The sequence below is a fragment of the Fringilla coelebs genome, assembly GCF_963513975.1.
Source record: "Fringilla coelebs genome assembly, chromosome: 9".
In the NCBI taxonomy this organism is placed as follows: Eukaryota; Metazoa; Chordata; class Aves; order Passeriformes; family Fringillidae; genus Fringilla; species Fringilla coelebs.
In genome coordinates, this window is record NC_140067.1 from 15593012 (window position 1) to 15612777 (window position 19766).

A 19766-nucleotide genomic window follows, 5' to 3' on the forward strand; every position below is an offset into this window, starting at 1 on the left:
ATATTGACATTGTATGACAATGCTTGTAGTCAGGGTCTGTATATATCCTAGGTAGTGAAAAATGTGTGTTCATGTTTTGTTTTTGTGGTGTGTGAGGTGTTTGGTTTCTGTGTTTGTTTTTCCACGCCACTTTTTAACACCCCATTTTAGCACCTGGATTATGTATATACAATTTGTTAAAAAGAAAAAGAAATTCATGCTGGAAAGGGCTTTCAAATGCCTTTTTGTGTTCCTACTACTCTTAGTGCATTAAACAGAAAGGAATACATTCAGGAAGTGTTCTGGTTAGGATATCTAAGCACTCTAAGATGTGGACATTAGAATAGTCAACCCAGGCCATTTAGCAAAGGCAGTGTACGGAATCTCTCATGTCTCTGTGGTTCCATGGGATTTCAGGTGAACCAGGGGGATTATCAGAAACTGATCAGGGATCTACTTGGCTACAGAGCAGTTTAAAAGATAAATGCTCATGGTGTAGTTCAGAAGTGTTGAAGTCCCAAAACTTCCTTGCCACTTGAATATTTGGGATATTTCAGTTTTGTTCCTTTAACTCCCCTGAAGACGTTTTCTTTTTCACATCTTCTAGCAATTATAGCTTTTCAGGAAGTAGGAGCTGTTTATTGAAATGAGGCCCTGATCAATTATTTCTTAATTCAAATGTAGATGCTTAAAATATCACTTTTTACTTTTATTTCATACTTCAAGTCTCTCTTTGGACTATCAAATATGCATCTCTCCTGTTTTTTTTCCTTTTTCTTCTCCCCTCTGTTTATATGGAGGAGGGGTTGATACTAAAGAAATTAAACCTGGTTGTTATCTTCAATGAAGGTTGTTTGTTTATATCTCTTTGCAGCAAAACCTGTGATAAGCCCTCTTGAGCTCCGAATGGAAGAATTACGGCATCATTTTAGGATAGAGTACGCTGTAGCAGAAGGTGCAAAAAATGTGATGAAATTACTTGGATCTGGGAAAGTTACCGACAGAAAGGCACTTTCAGAAGTAATTTTTCATTACAATTTCTGATTTTGTTTTAAAGGTTCTTTAAGGGAAAAAAAAATTGAACTATTTCAAATTCTTTTTGTTTTAAAAAGGCGCAAGCAAGATTTAATGAATCAAGCCAGAAGCTGGACCTCTTGAAGTATTCACTGGAACAGAGATTGAACGAACTTCCTAAAAACCATCCCAAAAGCAGTATTATTATAGAAGAGCTCTCATTAGTCTCCTCACCCACATTAAGTCCTCGTCAGAGTGTAATATCTACTCAAAACCAGTACAGTACACTGTCCAAACCAGCAGCTTTAACAGGTATAATCTAGAGCTTTTTTGGTTTGTCTTTTTTGATTCTGATTAATGATTTAAAACAAGCCTTTAATGCCAACTATATTTCTTACTGGACATATGTAATTGTTGTTCTTTTCCTAGACAAAGGCATTTAGAGTTTCCAAGTGTCTATACACTGCAAAAAAGGCAGATAAGTTTCTTTGATTTATTTGTTTACCTTTTTATAATGTTATTGAAAATGTGACGCTTTGGCATTAAATAGCTCCCTATGGAATGATATTGCTAGCATTTACCAAATGCTTTTCATCTTGAGATTATCATGTACTTATCATCAATGTGTATAAGTGTCATTATATCCATTTTACAGATAGGAAAACTAAGTTGCAAAAGAGTTCAGTGATTTGCCCATATTATATAACAAGTAGGTGACAGAGCTGGAGATAGGCACCCAGCTTTTCTCCCAGTTCCTGTTTTACCCACTGGACCTCAGTGGATTTCTGGAAGGTGCAATTTACACTACCCGATCATGCACAATGTTTGTAATCCAAAGGAGGTCCTAACAAACATACATGAAACCATGGGAGACCCTTGTTTGTTGGTGTCAACTGTTTTCCTTGCAAATAAGATGGGGTGATTTTTTTAGAGAGATTTAGGCTACTGTGAGGAACCACATTTATATATAAATGTGACTTAGGAGCATCTCATAGTTCGGGTTAACCTGGAATTGTCCTTCATTGAAAGTAAGGTTTTAACAGATGAATGATACTTTTACAAAGGCCTTGAACATTTGCCTCACAGCGTTCTTAAAGAAAAACATGCTTCTGACTACTTGGGGGTATGCTGCTGTTCTAAATTTATTTAGTCAGTGGTCTACAATTCCTAGAACAGATAGGTTTGATTTTATTTGTTTGTTTAAATGTTTTGTTTCCTAACACATTTTGCATGTTACTATTAAGCCTATTTTTAACCGTAAGTTTATAAGAAAAAAAACAAACCTGTAATTGAAATGTTACTGAGGATATACCTGTAGAAATGAAACAGAATTTAATTTGTAAGTACTGTGGGGTTATATTTTGAAACAAGAAAAGGAACCTTTCTGCTAAGCACTAATAATAATAATAATCATCATCATCATCTGGAGCAAGTCTATTTCTCTTGCATTGTGGTTTATCAGGACTTCAGCCAAGAGTTCTTTTAAAGTTGTGTGGTAAGAAGAACTTTTTTCATCAAAGGAAAACTCAAATGATCAGTGACTGTAGGCAGGAAGTATCATGCCTTGGGTTTAAAACAACTTGCTTTTTTTTCTGTTTCCTGTAACACATGATGAAGAGTCAGATACCTTATAGTGACTAATAGTTCTCTTTAGACATGATTTACTGATACATATGAAAAATTTTTAGTAGAAATTGACAAAGCTACATGCTTATGAAGTTCTTAATAGTTTCACTTTCATATTGCCTACACAAAGAGCTTTTTTATTGAGCTGGATTTAAATGAACAGTGTCTCTGTGTTTTGCCTCTAATGCTTTGTGGGAAATAGGGCAATGCTACTGTCATACATCTTAAAGTGCATCAACATGACTTTCTGATTTGCATCCATTCCTTATACAAGAGTATAGCTTTTCTGCTTATTAATATCTTTTTTTTTTCTAAACAGAGTTTGGGAATGAAGTATTCTTTTACCTTTTAACCTGTTTCGGAAGCCAATAGCATCTCTTTGTCTTCATAGCCTAATGCTTAGCTGTCACTTACGGCTGTTAGCTTCCTACAGGTTGGGATTTCTTCTTAGACTGGTTTCTTGCTGTCTGTTCTGTGGGCTATGATGTTGCCAGATCATTTTTAGGTTAAGTCTGACTTAAGTTTCTGTTACAAAATACTACTTTTTAAGTGTCATGGTTAAGTACATTTGCTATTAAAAGAAGACTGCATTTCAGAGCTGCATTTCTAACTGACACTGATTATGAACTGGCTAATTTTACCACTTCTAGTAGTTGATTTTGTCAGTCAGTGGTGTCACAGTTTCATAGATGTTATCTTGTACAGGATGAAGCCAGCCTATCATTCTTGTAACCATCTGTGGTGTTCAGATGTTTTTGTGCTGGTGGAGGAAACTCTTTTAATTTGAACAGCAGCCTTTATACCTCATTTGGTTAAAGATGCAGAAGATTTGGAAGAATAGCTTATTGAAGAGTAGCTTCTTGTCTCAGCTTTTATAAATCCAAATTCAGTCAAGTTGGAACAATTGAATGATTTTAAATTACGTACTGACACAAATTTGACTTCAGCATTCACCAGGCAGATGTGATTTCTAGTGTGTAATTTCTTACACAAATCTGTAGTCTCAATAGTTTGTTAATTTTATCCAGTATTAACTAGTTATATAAAACTCATTAAAATTGTTATTGCTCCATCTGCAAGATTCATTGCTTTAATAAGAAACTTGAGATTTGTCAGTCTTAAAAAATTACATTGTTCACAATTTGAACCCAACTCAGTTAGGTTCCCAAGTGAAGAAAAAAAAGACTTCTGGAACACAACAAAAACTTATTTTGTGTTATCTTGGTGAACTGTTGCTGTTTTCTAGAAGGTTGAGTCCCACATAGTTGACTTTTAATGCTTTTATTTTTCAATATATATGTGTGTCCTGGATTTGTCTTTTGATTTCATCTGATCTTTCTGTTATACCCTGTGGGAGTCAGAATGTGAGCTATTGCCATCAATCAGTCATTAGTCATTCAGTTGGTTTACTTAAGAGCAGATAACTTCCATAAATTCTTGTCCATCTTCTTGTAGGTACCCTGGAAGTGAGGCTCATGGGCTGCCAAGATATATTGGAGAATGTCCCTGGTCGATCAAAAGCCACATCGATTACATTACCTGGTTGGAGTCCAAATGAAGCCAGATCATCTTTCATAAGCAGACCCAGTAAAAGTAAAAGTGGGAGCGGTAGAAACCTTCTGAAAACTGATGACTTGTCCAGTTCAGTATACCCTTACTTCTCTTATTTTTATGCATTATCTTTTATTTAAGTTTTCATGGGCATAATATGTTCTGTAATTTAAAATATTAAATTGATTCAAAGCTTTAAACTTTAAATATTTCTTTACTTGTTAAGCTGTTAACAAAAGCAAAAGCACAACCACACTATTATGCCCATAAGAACCAATTAAATATGAGATTACATTTCTAAGGGAAACTTACTGGAGATTTTTTTTGTTTGTGGAAAATCCTCTTAAAGATTTAAGCTGAGTTTGTGTACTTTACTTACAGATGAAGTCTGTGCTGTACTGAAGCTGGATAACACCGTGGTTGGTCAAACTAGCTGGAAACCGATTTCCAATCAGTCATGGGATCAGAAATTTACACTGGAACTAGACAGGGTAAAAATGTGGCCTGATTTCATTGACAGCTGTAGTTGATTCTTGTATTCATTTCATGTCGTTTTTTTTCCCTGTTGCTGTCATTTTATTCAAATTCCATAAGTGCAGCATTCCCATCTTTGCTAGAAAGAGCTCCCTGGACTTCAGCTGTTGTGCTGGGCCAGCGTTCTAGAAATCTTATCTTTTCTGACTTACAAACTGATGTAATATTTTTGCCAAGATCCAACCCTTAGTGGGTTTTCAGAGATGGGAGACGGGAGAGATGGTGCTTACCTTTTAATTTGGATCATCAGCTTTTAATTATTCATCAGTAAAGTGTGATATCAGATCAGTTTGGATGTTTTAGTAAAACCACGTCAGAATTTTTAGTGTTTTTATAGAAGTGTTCTCATGTAAAGCTGGTCAGTTCTTCAGGAATAATAAGTTCATTAATAGTTCTTTCTTATAACTTTAAATGTTACTTAGAGGGCACAAGTATTGAGTTGCTACTTTTGAAGTAGAATTTATGTTATATAGATGTAATCAAGTATTTTTTTAAGATACCTGATAGTCCTAGTATTTTAAGGCACAAGGTTTATTATTTTTTCTGAAAATTAAACTATATTTTAGGAGCTTAAATGTTATCTCCAGTACATGCTTACTCCAATACATGCTTCTCACATGAGAAAAAATAACAGCTACTTTCCTGTTTTGTGCTTTTTCTCCGCCAAGCCCCAGTCCAGATTGCCTCCATCTAGGAAAGAAGCAATTTTAGACTTGCAGGTAGAGAAATTCAGGTTACAGTCAGGAGTAGTGCAGAAAAAAAAAACAAGCAGTTGTGGAGCCCTGAAGCCTCAATTATTTTCAGATTAAGACTTGAACTTCTCCGTGTAATAGCTGCTCCTGTCAGCCTCATATGTGTTGTGGACTCTATTTAAGAACTCAGGTTTTGGTGCCAGAAAAGTACTTTTTTTCTGCTGTTCTGGCCACATATACTGAGACAAGCTCAGAAGGTCAGAGCATGGTGCCAGTGACACCAAGGTGTGGGTTCAATCCCCATACGGGTCATTCACTTAAGAGCTGGACTTGATGCTCCATGCAGGTCCCTTTCAACTCAGAATATTCTGTGAATCCTTCTGTGCTTGAAATGCACAATCCAAGCCCCATTATTCTTTAATCTGGTGCTTCTTGACTTTACTTCTTTAAAACCTATCATAGCTATAGCAGACAGTAAAATGATGTATTGTGATGGGATTGAAGTAGTAAATACGATGGTGCTGTTACATTGCAGGATTCACATGTATTGCAGGATTCTTCACTCTAAGAATACATAAATCACATCAGCAAGATAGAGCACTAGTTCCTGGTAGTTTCAAGTTTTTGGTCCTTCTTTACGACCATGTTACAAAAGGTGTATGCATTTCTAGAGACAGTCTATAAGCTTTTACATCATCATGCGTATTCAGGTACTAAAATGTTTGCAGGCATGAAATTAAATTGATACTTGTAAAAAAATACAGAAATTACCAAAATTGAGGTTTCTAAGCACAAATTAGGCTTTGTTGTCAGAGCTTGGGCTAAAACATCTTGAACAAGCAGTGTTGCTAGACTGACCCAAAAAGTCTGGTGACTGTGGCTCTCTGCTTCTACTCTCAGGAAAAATTTTATACCTGTTTTTATTTGTACACTGGAGATCTCATCTGAACTGAAGTGAAATGCTGTGATCATCAGAGCTTCAGTCTGACTGGTTAGCCCTGACAGCCTTTTAAAATAACAGCTCTGCATCTTGATCCTTGAGTTCCTTGATCTTACAATTGTACTGTGGTAACTGCTGCAGAACAATTACTAATAAGTGATTTCCTGTGTCTGTGTTTCCTGTCATAGTCACGTGAATTAGAAATCTCAGTTTATTGGCGTGACTGGAGATCTTTGTGTGCAGTAAAGTTTCTGAGGTTGGAAGATTTCCTGGATAACCAACGGCATGGCATGTGTCTCTATCTCGAACCCCAGGGCACTCTGTTTGCAGAGGTAAGAATGTTTCTTTGAAGCACTTAAACATACTTGAAAGTTTTACATGGCAGAATAGTTTAACAAGTTTTCCTTGAACTTTTAAGAATGCATTTTGTTCTGAAATTTGAACTATAACACACGTTATTTGAACTGCAGGTTACGTTTTTTAATCCAGTTATTGAAAGAAGACCAAAACTCCAGAGGCAGAAGAAAATTTTTTCGAAACAGCAAGGTGATTCTTTAATATAAACATGTAAAGCTTAAAAATTGTATAGATCTGTGAAATTTTTTAACAGAGGTCTAATGTTTGCCTGCATATAATACTGTTGATAATGAAGGATTTGACATTGCATTTAGAAAGTTTTTATATTAGAATTCCTTATTATGCATTAGCATTTAATTGCGAATAATTAGAAATTGCTAAGGAAAATTACAAATTTAGTTTGTTTTTCATAAACTATAAATTAATTAATATGGAATTTTTTAAAATTATTGGTTTTGGTAATGATTAAGGAAATGACTTGCACTCTGTTTTCTTTTTTCACAATATGTATAGGCAAAACATTTCTCCGAGCTCCTCAGATGAATATTAATATTGCCACTTGGGGAAGGCTGGTAAGAAGAGCTATTCCTACAGTGAATCACTCTGGCACCTTCAGCCCCCAGGCAGCAGTGCCTGCCACGGGGCAAGTGGTGGATGCCCAGCTCGCTGAACTGACCCTGCCATCCAGGTAGGTCACCTCTGCAGCTTTGCAGTACCCCTGAGTGCAGGAGGGAGCACTGAGAGGCTTCTGCCCTCATGTACAGAACGTGTGCAGAGTCTGCTTACCCTGCAAGGCTGCACACTTTTCCATGTTTTCGTTGTGGAAAACTATTCTGTAGCTCGATCCAGACATACAAGGTTTTGTTTAGGAGAAATCTACAAGTATTAAAATAGTCTTTGCTATACACTGAGGAGTTATTTATTTTCTTGTCAGTGACTCTCCTGTAGCCAAATTGGACTTTGAACTTGAGCCTGAGCCTCCACCTGCTCCACCTCGTGCATCTTCCCTTGTGGAAATATGTGACTCTTCCTCTGAGATAAAGGCTCCTGATGTGCCTTCTCAGGCAAGTAATTTCTAAAAATCTTGGGTTATGCAGTTTAACATGGTTGTAATATTGGCATCTTTGTGATGGATTTCTGCCTTTATAAACCAGCACATGCTCCCTTAACTTCCACGCACAGAATTGTGTCAGTAGAGTGCTCTGATTGCTCTTTGTGGCAGACTGTTTCTGTGGTTGGTGTGTTTAACACTCCATGTAATTAGTTCCACCACAGAAAAAAGCCTGAGCTCTGAACCTATCAGAGTATTCAGGATAAAGTTTTATTAAGAAAGAGCAGAATGACTGGAGCAGTAGGATTTCATCAGTCTGCTAAAAGTTTGCTTACCTGTATCATCTGGAAATTTGCCATTTTAGCCTAGGCAATGGGTGTAATAAGAATTTCATGTGCTTGTAGTAAAATTTCTGCACTCATTTGCCTTCACAATCAGTTTTAAATTTTCAGGTTTCTTGTTCTTCACAGGATGAAGTAACAACATTTGATTTTGAAAATGGCAGAAATAGTATTGTTCCAAAACTCCAGCCTGAAATAATCTGTGAGTCTGATGTTCCCCATTCAGACATGAAATACAGCAACACCAGAGAGCCTGAAGATAGAAGGTAAAAAAGCAGTGTTTTTCCTGTTTTGATCGGAATAATATTTCTTAAAGCTAACAAACTAGAAACTTTGTGACTAATATTTATTTACATAGATCACAACAAAGATTCCAGTTCAGTCTGAAGGATTTCAGATGCTGCGCTGTACTGGGCAGAGGACATTTTGGAAAGGTAAATGTCAAAAGGCTGTTTCAAGTGTCAAGGCTTTATCAAAAAGTAGATACAGCTCTTAAATTTATCTCCTCTGTTTTAGGTGCTGTTGGCAGAATACAAAAACACAAACGAGATGTTTGCTATTAAAGCCTTAAAGAAAGGAGATATTGTGGCTCGTGATGAAGTGGACAGGTCAGTTTGTACAATATAAACCTGTGGATTCCATAACCAATTGTGTGCTCTGCCAGGGAGCTGCTGAATTGAGTGGAAGAGCAAAGTCAGTTGTCATCTTCCTGCATAGCTAGATGCTGTAGATGTATATTCTTGTTCTGGGGCAAGGAGGGAGCAGAGTAACCCCTGGTTTGTTTTAGTGCCCTTCTTTTGCCTGAACTACAGCTCTGACTTACGGCTGATCCTTTTTTTGATTTTCAAGTTCTCTTGCAAGTATTAATTTATTCTAATTACTTCCATCACATTAGGGGATAACGGTGACTGTTTGCTTTACTGGCAGAACCCATGTTGCTGTTTCTGAACCTGTACCATACTGTCATGCTCTGTCATATTTCTCTTTGTATACTCCATTTTTGGCTGTTATTCAATCTTTTTGATCCAAAACTCAGGTTCTGGTTTTTTTGGGGGTTTTTTTATTTGCTTGGACGTGAAAGAGCCATTACAAAATTGTTTTGTTTTAGTGCAAGAAGATGTTTTTACAGTTGCTTAAGAGTGACTGTATTCATTTACAGGACAAAAGATAGCTGTATTAATAATAACCTATAACTTAAACAATTGCTTTAAGGAGAAATAACCAGGAATTACTATAGATAGATATCTGTAATACTGTCACTGGATTTCCACTTTACGTCTTGTAAATAATTAAAATAAAAATTGATTGAAATGAATGTCACATGATAGCAGTGCCTAGTTAATGCAATCCAAGTATTTGGAAGGAAAATTGTCGGCTCAATTTTCATGGACTGCTAGGTTTTCTCTTTTCATTTGGGAAAGCTAAATATAAATTCATGAAATCCTGATATTAAAATCTCTCTCTTGAACAAAAAAAAAAGTTCTTATCTTATCCTGAGGAATACAGCAAAAAACATAAAGTATAAAATACCAGTAATTTCTGAGAATTGAAAAACTGTTGTTCAGCACTGAGCTTTATGTTGTTCCTGATTTTGTTTGCAGCTTGATGTGTGAAAAGCGAATATTTGAAACTGTGAATAGTGTAAGACATCCCTTCTTGGTGAACCTTTTTGCTTGTTTCCAAACCAAAGATCACGTGTGCTTTGTAATGGAATATGCTGCTGGTGGGGACCTGATGATGCACATTCACACGGATGTCTTCTCTGAGCCCAGAGCAGTGTGAGTATCCCTCCCTTCCTGTGGCATTAAGGGACGGGCGCTTTGCTCAGTGGATAAGAACTAAGGGCTTTATCACCACATGCCACCGCATTATGCTGCTTCAGTAAATGCTGCTTAAGTTTTTAAAAGGGTTGGAGATTCTAGCTGATTTTGTTGTTAGAAGATGACATGCAGGTTTAATGTGCCTGAATCTGCACTGAATTCTACACTGAAAATCTATATACAAGTATTTAATTTTTATAATACTTTTTTTTAGGAATACATAAAAAAGCTGAATGAAGAGTTAAAATAGTAGACAAAGCTAAAAAGGGAAAGAATAAGCTGATTTAGAAAACCTTCAATGCTATAGCAGTGAATACTGCAGAAAATTTATCATCCAGCTCAAGCAAACATGCCACAGTTTGAAAGCTGCAAGTTTAAGTGGTTTTGCCATCTGGCTTTAAAAGTCTGGCCTTTTATAAAACTAATCTGTAGCCAAAAAAACAACTGGTAATCTTCAAAGGATGGCTCATTAAAAAAATCAATAATAATGGACTTCACATTCTGAAAAGCAAGACAAAATTCCATTGAAATTGTGACTTTAACTTTTTTGACAGATTTTATGCTGCGTGTGTGGTTCTTGGACTTCAGTATTTACATGAGCACAAAATAGTGTACAGGTAAGTAGTCATTTCCAGCAGATGAATTTCAGCTGTTCTGAGTAGTACTAAAGAAACACATCAAGTGATGCAATTTTGTTCTCAAATGTTCATTTAGAGATTTGAAGTTGGATAACTTATTGCTGGACACAGAAGGCTTTGTGAAAATTGCTGACTTTGGTCTTTGCAAAGAAGGTAACGGCCCTTAAATTTTCTTTCTTGAGAAAGAAATAGTCTGTCCTACTCTTGACTGTTCCTTGAGTGTTTTGGACTGCCAGATGTGCATAGGGTCTATGCACACATAAGACCCTATTTACCATGTGTCATTTGAAGGAAAAAAACATACACCCCTGATTGTACAAATGTGGAGATAAGAAGATATTTCCTTAGTAGGGAAATATCAGGAGCACGTGAGCATTGCCCTGTTCTTTTTATTTATTTATTGTCAGTGAGCATCACCTGTTCTCTTACTTCATCACCTCTCTGCTTGTTAACAAGGCACACTGCACATTTTATGAGTAGGAAAAGCATTAGGTGGCTTCCTCATTCTAAACATCGTGACACTGCACAACAAAATCAAGTGCCATTATAATCCATCCTGAGTTCTTGCTTTTTTACAAATAGATTATCTATTTTTTTAGCTCAAAGACAGTTGCAACTCTGAGTATATGGAAATGTGATTCTTAGGAAAATTACGTGCAAAGTATACTACAGTAAAACTGAGAGATTGTCCCAAAAGGGAAGCCTAGAAAGTTACTTTCAAGCATATCAGTACTGGCAAATACCAAATAGAGGTAGTTATTACAGTGTTTTTCTCAAAACCCATTGTGTGGGCAAAGATCCTTTTTCAGTTTCTCTAGCCTGTCTTCCATATCTTTTCCTTTAAGATAGCCTAAAAGGGAATTGGGTAAATTCAGAAGGTCTTCAAACATGAGTGCCAGGGCAAGTCCTGTGACTGTAGCTACAAATAAGTTCTGTAAATGACAAAACAAAATGAGAAGGAAAGTTCTTTCCTTTACTGACTGTTACAATTAATGGTTTTCTCAAGTTTTCTGCAGCAGCTCCCCTTGTCTTGTCACATCAGGCCTGGTGGTGCCAATGTCCCAAACTGTGCCCCTCTGGCAAATCCACAGGGCTTATTTTCCTCTACACTCTTTCACTAGACTCCGTGTTAGAGGGGCACATTTGGCTAAACTAGTGTGTACTGCATTTTCTTTTGCTAACTGGTAGAAATGGAGCATAAGATTGTATCTTTCCAAACAAAGATAACTGGGTAACAGAGGTGTAACTAGAACCTTAATCTGGCTCATTGCATAGAGTGAAGGATAGAAAAATTTGAATGGAAGCACATGTGAAATAAAGGCATGGGAAGGAAGAAGGAGGGAATGTTTTACCTCATTGGCCAGAACCTTCAGGTCACAGGCCTTGGATCTACAGTATCAGTTGAAGTTGCTCTGGAGGGAGGTTCTGCTTGGAGGAACAGGTTGTGGAATGGCAGAAAATAGTGCTTGCTTTTCATTATCTGTAACTTTCAGGAATGGGATTTGGAGACAGAACAAGCACATTCTGTGGCACACCGGAATTTCTGGCTCCAGAGGTGCTGACAGAAACCTCCTATACAAGAGCTGTAGACTGGTGGGGTCTTGGTGTTCTTATCTATGAGATGCTGGTGGGTGAGGTAAGTTCTAGTAAGGTACAGTGGAGTCATAAAAAGCAATGTTTAAAGGTTACAAACCTCAAGATACCAGCATGTTAACACCTGCCACAGTACCAGTATTCATTATACAGCATGCACAGGCATACCCAGTCTTACAGTGAGCATCTTAATGTGAGTCATCAAGAAAAAGAAGTGTGAAATACTGGGCAGCTACTCACCTGATACTGGCTGCTGTAACACTGGAGAAGTTGGCAAGTCATGTCTGGAGCTTGAATTATCAGCAATTGTAGAAGCCAACAAGTTGTAACAGATTTTTGCTTTACTCTATTTTTAATTACATCATTATGTCTTAAATCAAATTCCAGTAATGGCAGTGTCTCTAAGAGCACAGTACATCTGTACATATAATTTGGGGGAGCTAGGTTTCCAGGACACATCTGTTACCAAATCTAGATGTGCACAGCAATATCAGTATTCTGCTTTCAAATGCTTTTGGGGAAAAAATGAACTTCTTAACTCTTTTAGCTTGAATGAATGTGAACTTTAACACATAAAATTGGATAGCAATGAAAGATTATGCCAAACACTCTAAAATAGGAAGCCTCAGTTCCATGTAAATGAGCTGGTATAAATAAATCACTGTTGGGAAGTTTATTTGCCATTTGCATATATTGCTCTAGCTCCTGGTCCATTTTGTAACAGTATCTCCCAGGTGGCACAGTGATAGCACACACACTAAAAACTCGTAATTTTGTTCTTTTTCAAAAAAAGATGGTCATTCAACTTACTTTCACTTCCTTTCAGGTAAAAAAGGACAAAAAGCTTGTGTCACCTACATCTGTGAGGCCACTTCAAAACAGTTTGAAAACACTTGAGCTGCAATATGCTAAAGATTTTACTAAAGCAAATTAGTCTTGCCTATGCTATTTGTGAATGGCAGCTACCCCAAAGAGCTGATAGATAATTTCCATGTACACCCTGAGTTCAAAGAAGATCCCAGTTTTAGTTGTTTCTACATCTAAAAGCACATTTTTAAAACACAGTCCTTCAGTAGAAATTATGGGATAATGCCAACTTGCCTTTTATCTCTTCCTTATGGAAAGCCATGTATCTCTTTCTGGGAAGGAAGACTTCATTTCAGGGAGTCTGATTCCAAATATTCAGATGAGTTTATGTTGTTTTCAGTTGTGATTTTAAGCCTGTTTATAGTGAGGGGTTTTTTTGCTTTCATTACAGTCTCCCTTCCCTGGAGATGATGAAGAAGAGGTGTTTGACAGCATTGTAAATGATGAAGTAAGATATCCACGATTTCTGTCTACAGAAGCCATCTCAATAATGAGACGGGTAAGAACATTTTAATACTTATTACAGTATCTCCCTCTTGTCCTGTTTCCAGCAATTACTTTTGTGAGGAACAAAATAGTTTAGGAACCTTCACTTTGTATTTTTTTTTGACAATTAAATTTCAGACTTGCTTCATTTATGCTCAGCCTGTCACCTTAAATGAAAATAGTCTACGCCATTCCACCTTATTAGGAGCAAGTTTTTCTTTTTAAAGTGTAAAACACTTAAGGCTCTATTTTCTCTCTGAACTAAGTTTCCTAGTTTTACCTAACTAGAGTAGTTTAGCTTTCTTTTCCTAGCTGAACACTGCTGCATTGACCTATTTGGTAGATTAGCATTGTCACATGAATATCTTAATTCGAAGACTTCTAAATCTTTTTGGTTTCATTCCAGCTGGGGCAGGGAACACTGTACACATGGCATCTGCAGTCCCATTCTTGGCAAAGAACAGTGGATTTTGGTTATGGTTGTTGTTAGTGCTATTCTTTAGTAGATGTGTCTGCTTATCAAAGGAAGGTAGTTGAACCTAAGTTAGCACTTATCACAGGTGATAGAAAGGCAGTATTGGAGGTGGTTCCAAAGCCTTTGGAATCAGCGTCTCCACATAAATGCCTGATGCTGAGTATCAGTTTAGCACCTAATTCAGGAATATGCTGTAGCACAGTTAACTACTGTGACATAACATCTAATAGCATAAATATTTGGTAATTTAAAACAATTGCTTAGTTCCGGGGAGAGAGTGTTTGCCTAAAGAAAGAAAGCAGAATACAGATTTAAGGCAGTACCTGGGGAAGGTATTTTTGCTGTGAAAATTCATGCCAATATCCACAAGCCCCAGGGTGCTGGTACACTGCACCCACAATACATGTACTAGGAACATTGTACTGGCTGTTTACTAGTTGGAGCTCTGTGCATGCTCTTTCCATCACAGAATTTCATTCACACTATACTAGACATTATTTTTTGATGGCTGCATCATGAATATCAACCCACCCTGCTGCTGGGCCCTGCCTGACACAGGGAGCTGCTCACAGCAGTACAGTTCACAAGGGGGAGCATCAGACTTCTGGGGGTAATTAGGAAACCCTTTCCTTTGGCTGAATGTATGAAGCAGCTTGAACCCTCTCCTGGTAAATCAACTGCTGTGAAGGAGCTGAGCACTGAGACAGCAGGGTAATTAATCTCTTCTCTGAGCTTTGCAAGAACCACTGGCTTATGTAAATCTGCACCCTCACCAGCAAAGAGGAACTTTGCACTCTGCGACTTGCCCCAGATCACCTCCAGTACCAAGACATGGCAGCATAGCTTTGCAGAGAGACAAACGAGTCTGCTCTGGCACTGGTCCTGGCTTAGCTGCTGCTGAAACTGTGCTGGCAGGCTGAAAGAGCGCCTGCTAAAAGCGAAAAGCTTTGTATGTCCATTCCTTCAAGGGGAAAGGACTGCCCACAGGTCAGGCAGTATGGCTTTCACTGTCCACCCTATAGTGGTGTTGGGTCTTACACAGTGACATTCATCCTTCCTCCTTCCTTTCCCTCCCCCTGAATTTCTCCACTGAAACTCTGCATGTTTTGTCAGCTGTTACGAAGAAATCCAGAGCGGCGTCTTGGGGCTGGAGAGAAAGATGCTGAGGATGTGAAAAAGCATCACTTTTTCAGGGTGAGTGCAAACTAATATTATTTCTAAGGACACAAAGGAGTAGAGATGGAAAACTAAGCATCAGTTTATTTCTTTTACAGCAAATAGATTGGCATGCTTTACTGGCCAAGAAAGTCAAGCCTCCTTTCGTACCTACCATTAGAGGAAGAGAAGATGTCAGTAATTTTGATGATGAATTTACCTCTGAAGCACCTATCCTCACTCCACCTCGGGAACCAAGGATACTTTCAGAAGAAGAGCAGGAAATGTTCAGAGATTTTGATTACATTGCTGATTGGTGTTAACTTCCACACACTGTGAAGCCCCAGCTGACTGGCTCACAAGAATGCCTCTCTCTGAAGAATACTGACCCTTCAATTGCTTTCTGTGCCACCTGCAGCTTCTGGGTTTTTTTAAATCACATGAAGATCCTTTTAAGTACTGTTTTAACACTCTTTTGAAGAGTGGCCTCTTTGTATATTGTTTTTTATCTGAGCACTGGAAAGCAGGTCTATGGCGTTCCTAAGCTGAGTTGGTGAACCCAGGCTGTGTTGAACTTCCCGCACATGGGCGCACGTGGATCTGTACAGTTTCTCTCACTCTTCCACAGCAGATAATACCGCTTTTTAAAGTATCTGCCTTACGTGGGAAAAGCAGACTTTGAGCTAGATAATCTCCACTCAGCCACACTGAAGTAAGTTGGGATACTGGTGACACTCACACAGAACCTGGTTCTAGTTGGAGAAGGCAAATGATTTCAGCTAAACATTGTGCAGTCTTTAAAACTACACATTTTTACGTACACCTTCATCTTGTGTTCTTAAAATAATGGTATTGAGAACAGATATGCCTTGTTTTGTAAATTTTCTATGGTATTTATTAGGAAAAATGTTAAACACCTTGCCTTTGAGATAACAACTGTGTAAGTGCTTCCATTACAAAGAAAAACCCAGAAAAATCCGGAGAGTTTACCAAAGTCACTTGCCAAACAGTTTTGCCTTCAAGCTCCTTGAGCATGGCTTAAGGCCCTGGTTGGGATGAGGAATGTAAGGAGGATGCTGCTCAGTGTAACCCCAGAGCGGAGCAGCCGCAAGGCCCAGGCCCAGCCCCTTCCAACTCACCTCGAGCCTTTCCCGCAGCCTGAGGGGGCAGAGAAGTTCCCAGTCCGTATCTAACCCCCTCCATCCTCCTCTGTATCATATCACTTAGGAAAAGTAAGCGTTTCTCAATGTATACATGCTGTGAACATGTATATTTGGAAGTTGTAATGTATTCTTACCTCCAGGCAAGTAATTTAACTGTACCACTTCACGATGTTGCGTAGTGGCCCCCTGAACAAAAAAATGTATCCATGTCGGCCACTGAGCTCCAGCCCCTGGATTGGCAGTTACTGAGGGTAAAAAGCAATATGTTGTAATAGAATGTATAAATATTTTTGATAAAAACAGTGTATATTTTATAAACCCCTTAACACTAAAAGCTGTACCTCAAAAGTTGAAAAGTAATTTAGACCAGACACTGTGTGTATTTGTAAACCAAGAGCTATTTTTGGCATCTGCTGTTCTGTGGGCAAACATTGACTCTTAGAAAATAAATTTTTCACCTGGTCCTTACCTCTAGCACTATTCAGCACTGTAACCTCACCGGTTCATCCTGGCCAGGAGTTTGCTGTTCATGGGCTAAGGCAGTGAGCATCGCACTCAAATGAATCAAAAACTGGTAATTTTATTAAGTCAAAGAAGAAATGCAAACCACTGCAGTATGCAATGCTAAGGTGGTGGTTTAAAATCAAGATGCTGGACAGACCTGCAGGGTTAGGCAGGGGAGAGGCTTAAGGGATAAAAAAATAAAATAATTGTTACTAGGTCTAAATCAGGCCAGTCCCCCACAGGAATGGGGCAGGCACCTTCCCCACTGCTACAAATCACGTTGGAGAGTGAGTCAGCTCCTCAGCATTCCTTGTTTTCAGGTTCTATATTGACTAGAAACAAATCATGTTCCCGTATCTAGCTGAAACCAATACTTTTGAGGTACAGTCAGCTCGCCCTTTTTGATTCCCAAATATATATATACACACAAGCATCTCACAGGGTGCTTAATACTTATGAAAGTATCCTCAACCATACCTTTTTGTAACTACATCTTGTACAGAAATCTTTTTTTAATCTTAAGCAAATCACTAAAAAAAAAAAAATTAGAAAAAATTAGAGGGCAGGGTATGTTCACCCAGTTAAGCTGAAAAAAGCACTAATTTTATCTCTGTAGTTTTTTAAATATTTTTAGGCAGATTAAGATTTAAACCCTAGATTGTAAATATATTTTGCTATACTTTATCTGTATGTGGCTGCTCAAGCACTTTGTAAGGAAATTAGGATATTTTAGAATGGTACACTATGCATTAAATGAAATGTGCCTTTAACAAATGTCATTTTAAGTGTTTTGCAGTCATTAATATCACAAATTAAAGGCCTAAATAGAGTAATTTGTAAATTGTGTCTCAAACATGATTTTGCTGTTCCTTGAAGTGGCTGGTCATGTCTTCCCCACAGGTAACTTCAAAAAAGATCTTAAATGTCAGGAGGGAACCCAGTCTCTTGGTGGCAGCTCAGTAGGCTTCCATTATTTTTTTTTTTTTAAAGAACATTACAAACTGCCTCTGAGCAGTCTCTAGCTTGGAGCAGTTGGGAGAGCTGCAGTCTGCTCTGCTTGGCTCAGCATTCTCCCTCCCAGGCTTCCCTGAGGGCACAGGGGAGACAACTCAGCCCTGCTCCTGGGTACTGCTTCATTCCCAGTCTCTTTGCCACCACCATTTCTTAGCAAGCTGTATAACCAAACCACAATCTCTACCTACCCTACCTACCTACCCCTCACTGAGCTCGTTCTTTGGACAGTCTAGAGGATGAAGCTTTCTTCTGAGAGCATTTAGAACAGAAATCTTTACTTTCGGGAATCACATGGAATTTTAGGCGGCCATTTTGCCCAGAGGCAGACACTTCATACCTGGCTAAACAATCATTCCAGGAAGGGTGGCTCCAGCGTTTCAAGGATCTAATCTGAACTGCCGCTGAATTAAGGCTTGCATATGTTCTCCACACACTTGTGTGTGGGGAACGCAACCCTTCATCGTCCTGTGCTGCCTTCTCCCGGGCTGGCTGCGGAGCCTCCCCTCAGGCCCGTCCCCGGCTGAGCCGAGCGCCCAGAGCCCGCCCCCGGCCTGAGGGCGGCGGTGCCTCCCGGGGGCCCGCCCCTGGAGCCGGCTGGCACAGGGAGGGCAGGGGCTACCGCAGCGGTCAGAGCTGCCTAAAAATTAATGCAGAGCTGGGCCGTATTTTTTCCTCCTATGCTTCACATTAACTAGTATACTGCAACCAGTAGTAAATGGCCCTCAGAATATACCTGCCCCTTCAAGCAGATTCCTAGTTCTGCCTCTTTGTGCTGCACAGTTACTCCCACACCCTGGGAGACACAGGAACTGCTTATGGAACTGCAGGGTCACTGCAGGATTGCACTTCCCTGCCTCCATCTGCTTCACTTCAGAGCTTTGCACGGATCTATTTAAATTCCTGTCCAGGCAATCTTTGCTGTACGCAACAATTTCAACTGCAAACACTCACCCATCGCATGGCAAGTGCTCGTGCCTAACGCCTGAAAAGATTTAAGAAAACATTATGGGCAATGTACATTTCAGTCACTTTCAACCGTCATGGAGCAGATTTAATCCACAGATCTATGCTGGAAAACAGCACTCACAGTAAAAGCAATTTCCACCTTTGCATTCCCAAGCTGTAGCAATGAATTAAATGGTCAGGCCCAGCCCATTCACAGCATCCCACCTTCACTCACAGAGGATGCAGGCAGAATAGTACAGACCAAGACCAGGAATGCCCAGCTAACAGAAAAGGTTGCAACAAAGTCAAAGGCAATACATCAGACAATGAACACGTGCCCTGCCAATGACTGACCGTACTCCTAACACCTGCACCAGAATCCTTCATGGCTGCAACCAACAGCTCCTGAGGTGTAACAGGACTGTACAACCTACAGAAAAAAATGTTCAGTTTCCATATTTCCAGTATCTACTGGCAGAAGAGGATTAAAGCTCAACTAGCAAACAAACAGTGAGGGCTACTGGCAATTACCAAGTGCTATTAGCACTGCTCACAGCCTTCCCTCTGGCTGGCTTAGACCAGATGTGCAGCAAGCTGACCCCTCAGCTGTTACTTGTGTAGTTAAACTGCGTTTGCACCTGTGATACAAAATCTCAGGAACCACAAAACTCACAGTTAAGCACATATGTTGCTTTGTACACAAAGGGACACTGTCAGGAAGCAACCAGTGCTCAAAGCTCTTAGTCTGGGTAGGGCTGAACAACTTCAGGCCTTCACTCAGCACCTGGCATATCAGTTCAAACAGCAAGTGCTCACTTAGAACAACCACAGGCCGGCCAGACTGCAGGGTGGGCTGGCAGGACAGAAATTTAATACACTTACACTATAAATACTTTTTACTTTTCCTTGTACAGTACTAAGCATCATGAAGTTACCAGGAATTCAACTGAAGTGAGTCCTCATGCTTCTCAGTAGCTGCTTTGTCATTACCTCAAATTCAGAGCAGCAAAGCAGAGACATT

The 19766-nt window shown here is 39.0% G+C and overlaps 1 protein-coding gene across 1 annotated transcript in view; it reads left to right on the forward strand.

Annotated features, from left to right (window-relative positions):
• Positions 1 to 17619, forward strand: part of PKN2 (protein kinase N2) — a 54736-nt gene extending 37117 nt beyond the window's left edge. The window contains exons 5-22 of the mRNA XM_084211156.1: positions 854 to 999; positions 1092 to 1305; positions 4075 to 4260; positions 4552 to 4661; positions 6525 to 6668; positions 6807 to 6882; positions 7207 to 7381; positions 7628 to 7757; positions 8215 to 8351; positions 8444 to 8519; positions 8602 to 8693; positions 9687 to 9863; positions 10460 to 10522; positions 10620 to 10696; positions 12037 to 12179; positions 13395 to 13502; positions 15078 to 15158; positions 15239 to 17619. Coding sequence (XP_084067282.1) covers positions 854 to 999; positions 1092 to 1305; positions 4075 to 4260; positions 4552 to 4661; positions 6525 to 6668; positions 6807 to 6882; positions 7207 to 7381; positions 7628 to 7757; positions 8215 to 8351; positions 8444 to 8519; positions 8602 to 8693; positions 9687 to 9863; positions 10460 to 10522; positions 10620 to 10696; positions 12037 to 12179; positions 13395 to 13502; positions 15078 to 15158; positions 15239 to 15442 — 2339 coding nt within the window. The 3' untranslated portion in view covers positions 15443 to 17619. The remainder of the gene's footprint in view (positions 1 to 853; positions 1000 to 1091; positions 1306 to 4074; positions 4261 to 4551; positions 4662 to 6524; positions 6669 to 6806; positions 6883 to 7206; positions 7382 to 7627; positions 7758 to 8214; positions 8352 to 8443; positions 8520 to 8601; positions 8694 to 9686; positions 9864 to 10459; positions 10523 to 10619; positions 10697 to 12036; positions 12180 to 13394; positions 13503 to 15077; positions 15159 to 15238) is intronic.
• The last annotated feature ends 2147 nt before the right edge of the window (positions 17620 to 19766 follow it).